The following is a 10,133-nucleotide window of genomic DNA, read 5'->3' as shown; positions in this document are numbered from 1 at the left end:
TGGGTGTCGGCCTGCGGATTGGAAGTAGATTAAAGTCCGATTGACCAATTTGCATAATTGCGGGTTTCGCGGTTCTTCCCCTTTAGAAACAGCGGGACAGCGGGGGTGGCTGTCCCTTCCTCGGTCGCGCAAATACCCGAGCCCCGTGAAAAAAAGATGGAAATTGATTTTTCTTGAGTTCTCATAACATGTATGGAAAAAAGAAAAGCAATAAAAGTGAGGAAATTGAAATATATATAAAAATTAAGACACCAAAGAAAAATTCAGAGATAAAATTTTCATTTCTTGTTGTTTAAAAAGTATTTAATTTTTTTTTTATATTCTGTTTCCCAAATATAATTTCCAAACTAGATAATTTTAATTATTCTTTATCAATTTTTTACGCCAATTTAGCGTATCAAATTTTGTCGAACCGTGATCGAAATTCTCGGCTACATTGTATTTTATGAGACGAAAGATTGCAGCTATACATTACTGCGAAGTACAAATGAACCGAATGGATACTGGTTTTGTATAGAAGTGTTCCACGACGGAGGATGCGACTGTGATTATTATAGTCGAACGGCGCAGATGCGACGCGTCCACCACCTGGTCCTCCAAAGAAATCTATACTACTCCAGTAAACCCACCCTCAATTTACTCGCTACTCCTACATCACGTTTAAAATGAATGTTACAACAAACTTCTTAAAAGAGAAATCAACTCTTTTCATGAAAAATGAAACCACAAATATAATATCTTCTCATCAGCATTTCTCGTGTACTGAATATTTTAATTGTAATATTAATTACAAGAAACGCGTCACATTTCTGGTAATTTAGTTGTAGACTCTTAATTAAGGTTTCTACGTAATTTGTTCATTAAGTCTGACAACATGTCGATTTTATCACTGATGCAGCAAAAGAGGGCTGCGTCACTAGCCTCTGGTCATGTAGATTAAATATTTAGCAGAAAATATTAATAGTGTTTGTAAATAAGATTGCTCTCATTCGTAGATTTTAAAATTTTTGTCACGTGTGAACAATATTTCAATTCCAAATTTTTGAGTTAAAAAGTTAAAGTATTAAACACTATAGAACAACCAACTCTGTCAAAATAACGAATTTCAAATTTTTGGTTTTAAATTACAGAAATTATTAAGGTGCTTTTGCAGGAATTTATGTTAACTTTTGTTGAGATAAAAAAAATGATTATAGTACATGCCAATTTATTTTCCACCAATCGCTCTAATTTTGAAGTTCTGTATTAATATCTTATGCATTACCAAAATAATGCTGGTTGTTCAGATATTAATAACATTACTTAAGATTATAAAAGAAGATATCACTGTTTTGTGAATCAGATATAATAAAACATTATAGATTACTTGTTCTTGGTGTGGAATGACGGTTCAGGTATATATTGATTAATATTAATGATATAATTTATCATCTTTATTTTACTACAGGTTAAAAGACTCTTCTTCTCTAAAAAAAAGACATAAAAGCGTGATATGAGAAACAGATCAAATCTGTTATTTGCATACGCACACGGTTTTGAGATACCTACTATCGTCTCCAACGATGAGGCTAATCCGGTGTTGGTTTTCCAAAAAATCTTCAGCGTGTCGAGACGTCGAATGATCGATAATACGGTCCGCGTATCCAGGAGGCTGGTGTAAAATACTGTCGCGTGAATTACGAAATGCGGCGGAATGGCGACGTGGCGTCAGGTGTCGGGGCGGGTTCGCCAGGATGTCTCTCGATTGTCGATTGGAGAACGCCCGGGATGCTGTCAGGGATGCTGGGGAAATGAGAGGGCGAGGGAGGCTGCGGCGGAATCAAGGGCGTGGTTTATGGAAGATGAAACTCCTACCCCCGCGAGAGCCCCTCGGATCTCACCCTTCCCTAGATCAGTTTTTCCGCCAGGGATGCTGCCCGTCGTCTCTCTCAACGATCTCGTCGTAGCCGGGAGATCGAGATGTTGTCAGAGACGATCTTGTTGCCGCAGATAAAGTTAACGATCGACATCGATCTAATCGCGATCCGGAACCGATAAATGAACGCGATTTGGTGATGTGGAATATTTTGAAGATTCTGTAAATCCTCTCTCTCGTGCTGACATCGATAGAAAGAAAGTGATCGGATAAGATTTTGTGCGCGATTGTTTAATTGGTGAAGGAATTTAATTGAGGACGACAGAGAAGAGTGATGTCGCTTCAAACCGGATGAAAATAGGGCGAGGAAAATCTCGGAAGTCTATTTTTTATTTTGGAAGACTATGGTAAGTGACAAAAATTAATAAAAACACATATTAATTGTTATATAAAAGTAGATAGTCTATGTATGTAAAGCATAATTTTTCATTTTATGAAAAATACCAGAAATGTTACATGATAATCTCAGAAATTAAATTTGCTACTATAATTTACATATTATTTTAAAAAGTTTTTAGAATTATGCAGTTAATCTTTATTTCCGTTTCAATATTAAACAATAGCAAATTAATACCTTTATTTCGTTTTCTTCTTGTTAATTAAAAATCTCTATTTAAATTTTATAATTATAAAATACAAACACAGGTTAAAATCGAAGTTTTTAAAAATTACAAAGTGCACGTTTTTACAAAATTGGGATCGCATAAAATCGTGCGGTGTAAAGTCGTAAAGATAAAAAAAACCCGCAGGGGATTGCATCGATTTGATTGGATAGCGGTGCCACGATAAATATTAAAAGAAGCGCCGAAGAGACTTGTCGCCCGAAATCTGGTGGTTTTCTTTGAAATATTAAAGAAAGAAACGGAGAGAAGAGGGAGAGTGGTGTGAACGCTCATACAAATCGCCGGTTTACCATGAGAATCAGATCGGGCAACAGTCGTCCTGGGTTGCCGTTCGTCAATACTTGATGAAGAACGAGCCACTTATGCGGAGCGCGAACTGCGTTTCTCTTAATAATGCAACGTGCTCGTAAATCGACTGTTTCAAAACGACTGTTTCGGCGACACGTCGGAATACCAGAATCTTCGAAATTTATGATATTTTTCGTTCTTTTCTTTTTCATGTTTACGCACAGAATCGTTCTTAATGTAATATCTTGCTCTTCTCTTGCTCTCGCTTGTCTGTTTCTGACTTTATCTCTTTACGACTATAATTCTCCTACATAAGTTACGTCTGTGTGCTCGACAAATATTTGGCTATCCAATTATCGTCGAAAGAACCCCAATATTCTGGAACGTAGGGCGAACCCTTTTGTGCTGCATTCTTTCGTAGCTTTCGCAAATCCCCAGGGTCAACGGTGCGAAAAATTTGATTATTTTATTTCGCGTCTGTTTATGATTTTTTCTATAAAAATATATGTCAAATAAAGAATGTAATGTCTGAATATCTACATAAACTATAAAGTTAATACTATAATACATATTAAAGTTAATACATATTCTATAACTCGTGACTAATTTTGATCACAGATCGTTTTTGACAATTTTGCAGATTTTTTTAAAACAAAAATATTGAGGTGTCAATAATCTTTAAGCGATTAATTATAAACAAATAATCTCCCTTCAACTTTTTGTTTTTGTTAGAAAAATATCGACTCTAAATCGGTCGAAAAAGATGTTCCTGAAATTAAGACCGCGAGTTATAAAACAGAGTTATATAATATGTTGTTGGTATACTTAAAAATGTTACATGCAACAATAAATATGAACTTGCCGCAATGTTATCCGCGTGTTGTGTATCCGATTGACAGTTATCGTAACTATAATTGCAGTTACGTGCTACGAGAAACAAGATAGCAATGTGTTACGATGCGAATCTATCGTCCAGGGCGAAGGTGAGGAGATAATTTTTCACGGTAGATCAGACTGTACCTTTTTGAAAGGAACATTACCGGAACGCAGAGGCACATGAAGAGCTTCAATTGCGATTTCGCGAACGAGGATAGAACGATTCCCATGGCGAACAGCGGCCATGGAATCGCCGTTAACGGCGTTGGCGCTCCTGGCTCGGGCACCTTGTCGAGAGAGGAGAGACGCAGGCGAAGAAGGGCCACCCAAAAGTATCGAACCGCACACGCCACACGGTAAGGCTACGATAAGCGCAGAATTGAAATCTCGCTACAAAGACAAAGCAGTGAAATATAGTCGCGAAGAAATCGCTTGTAACAATTTTTAATCGTATAATTTTAATACTTTGATAATTACAAGTGGTCTCTCGTACTCGGAATTTTCAGTAAAATTTTGGAAAATTTCCCATTGACTGAAGTCATTTTTTGATATTTCTTATCCCCAATTCCAATTTTAATAACTCCCGCCTTTTCTCTAATAACCTCGATTTATTTATTAAAAATTGTTTTAAAAAACTCCATAGTTTCTAGTTGGTAAAGATCCGTAACATCCTCCCTGATATCTAAGTTTGAGTTCAGAAAATTTAAATCCTATCAGGACAATCTAATCTTTATTAACAAAAATTATTCCTGGTTTTTATTCAATCAGTATACCTCTTGTGCTTTCATTAACAACACAAGTACTTCTGATAATGCACTCTCTTATATCCTGTTAAAATATTATCTGGGGAAAGTTATCCGAAGAATTTTATTTAATTTTAAAAACGCAGTAGCTTTAATGTATCTTTAGAATTCTTTCACACGAAGAAAAGTTCATTATTAAAGTAAATAATATTTATCTTGTCAGGGAAAGAGTCAGAGTGGAAGCGTTCAACTTGGCATTTGCGGAACTACGAAAGCTGCTGCCGACGTTGCCGCCGGACAAGAAGCTCTCAAAAATCGAGATTCTTCGACTGGCAATCTGCTATATTGCTTACCTGAATCATGTACTCCAAGCTTGAACTTGCGTACTTCGATGAGATGGAAGATTTAAGAAACCATGACAATTTCTTCATCCTCACGTGCTGACGCAGATCAACTAGTTGTCTAAAACTTAAAAAAAAAAAACATGTTTGTACAGATTATTTTTAAAATAATCTCTTTTCGGGGGAGTTTTTTGGGACAGATTATTTTTATCATTTTCAATCTCTGATTGGAGTCTAAACGATTCCCAATCGATTAGCACAGATGTTTAAGCGTTCAATGACAAATGAAGAAATATGCCGTTGTTCTGTACAATCGTTGAAGATACAACCGTCGCTGAGTTGCGTTAGTCGTGTAGGGTCTCATTGCAATGTACCCATCGATATTCTCGAATCCATCCGATTCTTCAGGATTACTAGGCCACCTCGGGACAATGGAGAGGCTTCCCATGGGACTGCTATCCCTTCGCGTACCTTCAAATTCTCCCACTACCCTCGACAGTCGTCGTTCGGCCGCGTATCCGATCGTTGTCGATTATACGGCATACGAGCTTAAGTGAAAAAGAATGGAATTGCCGACGAAGAGGCCAACTTCACGGATCGTCGCCTTGCGCCTCTCGTTTCCCGGTTCTCTCTGCAAATGCGATTATGTGATTCGATCGCTCGAAGATCGTGAAATTGATTGTCCTTGCGAACTAAACTGGCTTTCCTGTCATGGAAAAAACACAGATGAGTTAAAACGGAAGAAACTTATTTTCGTAAAACTGAATACCTAATCTTTAAAATAATTTTTAAATTTTAGGATCATTATTCCATCTTTATTAACTTTTTAATTATATTTTAACAACTAAGATTAACACAAAGAATTACGTATTAGTAATTTTTTATATCTGACAAGCAAGAACAATTTAACTTGAATGAGCGAAACAAATTAATATATAGATAATTTCGAACGCAATTGTGACACTTTGACAGAATTTTTAAATTTATTTTTTGAAGATCAGAATTAATTAGCTTAAATTAACAGCTAAGCCGTTTAGATTCCTTTATTTTGGCAAAGATCAGAATTTTACAGACAACGCTCTCACGCAACATTATCTTTCATCAAATATATAAAGAGATAAGCAGTATAAAAGAAACAAATTCCAGTGATAATATAAGTAAATGATCACTCGGAAAGAGTTTATTTTTCTTGTGTGTTTATTTCGCGGACAAGCCAATTAAGAAGCGATCGATGAAGCAAATATAGTCAGGTGATTTATTAATTCTATTTTAATGCCTCTTTTATAATTATCAGTTTTATAAATAAATATATCGACCGTAATGAATAAAAATTCGGCTCTTTCCTCAATGATTTTATAACATACTACAAAATATTCTGTGCGATGTGTATAATTAAGAACGTTAATTCGCCGCGCGCACGTTCGTAAAGAGATTTCACGAGGCGTGATTTCTTTGTTCCTCCACAAAGTAAGATAGTTGAGCCGTTATTATTAACTATGTAAACAAAGCGTTTCTTAAATATTGCAGAGAAATTTAACGCTTAATACGCGCACCCCGGACGGCATTGACACTCTCTGCGATGTTTAATAAACGTGACGTATAATTAATAATCGATTATGAGTCGTGACTGTATTGCATATTCGGCAAGAAATAAATTACGAGCAATTCTCATGCTTGTTTTTAATTTATCGCAGCCCGTCGATTTTCCTTTAAAATCTGCCTTATCACTCAATTATTTTCCAGAAATAGCTCAAGGTAACGTAAGAAATTCTCCTCTGGGGAGCATAAAAGTTTTTACATAAAAGTTGCAATGTTTTGCATACAAAATAACACATTCTAGCTGTACTTTTCTTCGGTATGTTTTCGAATTTGTTAAGCTGTATATATAACAAATACATAGTAGTCTATTGGTTCATAATCTTCATCTGTATCCCTCGTTTAGCATCTGCATATTTAGCAACGAGTTCATGCGCGATCTTCCCGCCAGCAATTATCTTTCTCCAGCACATAAGTGTGTATTAATTGTCGTGGGATTTCGAATGATATCTTATAACGCTCTCATTAAGGTAATAAAAAACGATCCCTGCGCGCACACTGAAACAAATTACTCATTGCTTCGCGGGCAAAGTTGATTCTTTTTATAGATATACATATATGATCGTTTCAAAGGTCACCGGGCGGGGCTCGTTTGCGCACGTTCATTTAACACACCCGCGTTCTTTATAATAATCGCTTATGAGCTCAAGTATGCTCCTTTGTTCATCGACGAAGGTGGATCATCGGCTTGTGAACTACACGAAAACGAAAGCAGGAGTACAGCGAGAAAAGACAGTGAATCGCGTCAATGTCCTGACATAGTCATCAACCATTCTCACGAAATATAGCACGTTGCGTGTTATTTACACTTTAATCTAGTGCATGTATCGAGAAAGACGAGAGACAAGTGTGATTAATGCTGGAATTAACGCTGAAACATCCATGGAAACGAATAAGCAACTTATCGGTTGAATGTCTGTAAAATATTCGGCATTGTCAAGAAATCGGCAAGAAACTGCGAGGAAGATACGATTACTTCACTTCTAAAATTACATCGACCTGATTTTGAATATCATCTTTGATCAGCTGAAAACTAAAAACAAAGATACTTTATTGGAGTAAATGACAATCAAGGAATATCGGTCGATAGAGAGAGATCTGACGAAATGAAGCTACAATTTGCGCGTCCAAAATATTTTACCGAGGCGATAGCGCCGATGACAACTCTCAACTATGTATTGGGACTTCGTGTTTTTGAATATCCTCGTGGTCATCCAAGACCTGTACTCAGCCTGATTTATCTCTTGTTTATTTACGGCATATATTGTGGTGGCCACTTGCGCGTGGAAAAAGAATATTATGCGAACATTAGACTGATGAAGCTGGAATATGTCCTGTACCAATTATTGACGTACATCGTTATTGTATCTGTGATAATCAAGATGTTGCTAGGCTGGTGGCATACAAAGGTGAGCGAATAAAATATAATGTATGATATCTTGTAAGTTTATTATACCGCGTTTGCGGTATACAAACTATATATAAGACAATTTTAGAATAAAACTATGCGTCGGTATATAAATTATAATATTGTCTTATTATAAATTGACGTTTGTAGAAATTCAAAGTTTGTTACAAAAAGATCTTTGAGATCGATGAAACATTGCGACAGCTTGGATTGACGGTGAATTATGACAGAATATATTTCGTGACAATCGGAGTCATAACCGCCTGGATTATATTCACCATCATTGCGTGTACCTTGGTTTTCCTCCACTTGCAGAAACGCACGGACTTATTTACATCACTTTATCTTATGGCGGTATATTTGTATTCGTTTACTGTCAATTCTATTAATATCTTCGAATTCTACATATTTGCGAGGTATGTCGCAAAATTGATTTTTTAAATAATTCAGAAACTATACTAGGTTTATATTAGATATTAGATTTTTGAAATACATATTATAATATCTAACATGCTGTCACACAATAATGCAGATGCTTACAAATGAAATTCGGATTGATCAACAAACTCTTGTGCGAAAGCTTAACAAACTTATCAGTGGAAGAGATAAAACTGGGTATTTTCGAAATAAAAGATTTTGCTGAAATTATGGATACCGAGCAACAGAAGCAAATTCTCTCCACGAAGACGTTACTTCGATGGCGTCGGCGGGTGCAATCTCGATTAAATGTTTTTATGTCAAAGAAGCAAGATTCGGCCGTATTTCAGATTGAATCTCACGTTCCATCTCAGCTCGACCAACAATTTCAAAATGTACTCCGGAATCGATCTCAACGACACAATCCAAATCCGATGACAAAATGTCAGAAACGTAGACATATGTTACAAATAATCAGGTGAATACAGAGAATTATGAAATACATTTTCACGAAATAAACTCTACAAAAAATATATTTGAAGCATATAGATTACATTCAGTTAGCATTATTTTCAAGTAAAAATTGCATTCAAAGTTTATCAATTTTGTTGTTATCCAATATTTAAAATTTATTATTTCTTGCAATATGCTTAAAATATTTGAGTTGGATTTTTAAAAATGTTTTCAAAAATAAAAGAGAGCTTTTTCTTTGAATACAAATATTTATCTTTAAGTGTTTTTAAGACAGGTGCACCTGGAGTTGTGTAAAGTATCGAAAATAGTATGCACCATTCTCGGAGTACAGACAGCTTTGGAGATGGGAGTGATTGTCATGTTTCTCACTGGAGCTCTTTATAATTTGTACATTCGATACATTATGAACCAACACATAGTCAAAGGTTTAGCAGGGCAAACATCTGTGATGTTGATATTGTGTTTTCTTCACACTGTGAAAGCCGTTGCTCTGAATCGCGTTTGCAAGTATGCGGCTGATGAGGTAATTTATCTCGTCCATCATCGTTTAATTATATTATCGTCCATTTCTAACCAATGCGGATTAATTTTGATCTTAGTTTAATTTACTTTTTATCTTTTTCTAATTTTTAAAACTGAATAAGAATAAAAAGTAAGTTACAGAGATTAAAGTTAATTGGCATTGGTAGAAATGGACATTAGACGATGGAATTAAAGATTTTGATAGGATTAACATTTACTTTTAGGGAAACAAAACCATCGAAATTATTCACGCGATTTATGGTTGTAACGCAGATACTGACATGCAGGAGGAGGTTTGTTTGTTACAATACATTAACATAATGCATTGTTATTACGTTAATGTATAATACTTAATGTATTATAATTATTTCGCGCAATTATTTCAGATTCAACAGTTTGGTATTCAAATTTTGCAAAGTCCGGTGACATTCTCCGCGTTCGGACTTACGCTGGATAATCGTGTCTTAACCACGGTTTGTATCAAATTGTTATGTATCATACATGAGTGGTTGCCGTTATATCAATGATTTTAAAATAAAATTTGTGTGATTAAAAAGATTCAATAATGTCCTTTTCACATTTTTTTATATTAATTATTTTTTTAATAATTTTATCCTGATTATGTTATAATCATATATATACTTTTCTTGTTTATAGATTTTAAAACAGGTAACGACTTACTTGGTTATCATGCTACAATTAAGCGATACGCTGGAATCAAACAATGCTATACAATATTCACATTTTTAAACAATTGTAGATATTAAATAATTATCTTATTGAATTATTTAAGTTATGAGAGAATTAATAATGTATATCAAACAAATGTCGCAAAGTGTCGTAAAAATAAAAACTGCGTACCTTCAAATTCTCCCACTACTCTCGACAGTCGTCGTTCGGCCGCGTATCCGATCGTTGTCGATTATACGG

General features: G+C 35.2%; 2 protein-coding genes across 4 annotated transcripts; both read left to right on the top strand.

Moving 5' to 3' along the window:
* Window positions 1–1,560: 1,560 nt before the first annotated feature.
* On the top strand, window positions 1,561–6,455 carry LOC139811106 (helix-loop-helix protein 1). 3 transcript variants are annotated; one of them, XM_071775168.1, is made up of 3 exons: window positions 1,561–2,262; window positions 3,858–4,058; window positions 4,669–6,455. In XM_071775168.1, exons 1-3 carry the CDS (start codon window positions 2,207–2,209, stop codon window positions 4,820–4,822), a joined length of 411 nt encoding a protein of 136 aa, XP_071631269.1. In that variant the 5' UTR covers window positions 1,561–2,206; the 3' UTR covers window positions 4,823–6,455. The 3 variants fall into 3 exon arrangements, with proteins under 3 accessions (XP_071631269.1, XP_071631270.1, XP_071631271.1); XM_071775169.1 differs by having other exon boundaries at window positions 1,563–2,262; window positions 3,835–4,058; XM_071775170.1 differs by having other exon boundaries at window positions 1,568–2,262; window positions 3,747–4,058.
* A 288-nt stretch (window positions 6,456–6,743) lies between these two features.
* Window positions 6,744–10,074, top strand: LOC139811100 (uncharacterized). The gene is made up of 7 exons (XM_071775162.1): window positions 6,744–7,791; window positions 7,941–8,206; window positions 8,323–8,685; window positions 8,952–9,204; window positions 9,428–9,496; window positions 9,590–9,676; window positions 9,861–10,074. Exons 1-7 carry the CDS (start codon window positions 7,489–7,491, stop codon window positions 9,951–9,953), a joined length of 1,434 nt encoding a protein of 477 aa, XP_071631263.1. The 5' UTR covers window positions 6,744–7,488; the 3' UTR covers window positions 9,954–10,074.
* Window positions 10,075–10,133: the final 59 nt, after the last annotated feature.

This window comes from Temnothorax longispinosus, chromosome 4 (genome assembly GCF_030848805.1).
Source record: "Temnothorax longispinosus isolate EJ_2023e chromosome 4, Tlon_JGU_v1, whole genome shotgun sequence".
NCBI lineage: Eukaryota > Metazoa > Arthropoda > Insecta > Hymenoptera > Formicidae > Temnothorax > Temnothorax longispinosus.
The sequence above is the reverse complement of the archived record's forward strand: the minus strand, read 5'-3'. Positions and strand labels throughout refer to the sequence as shown.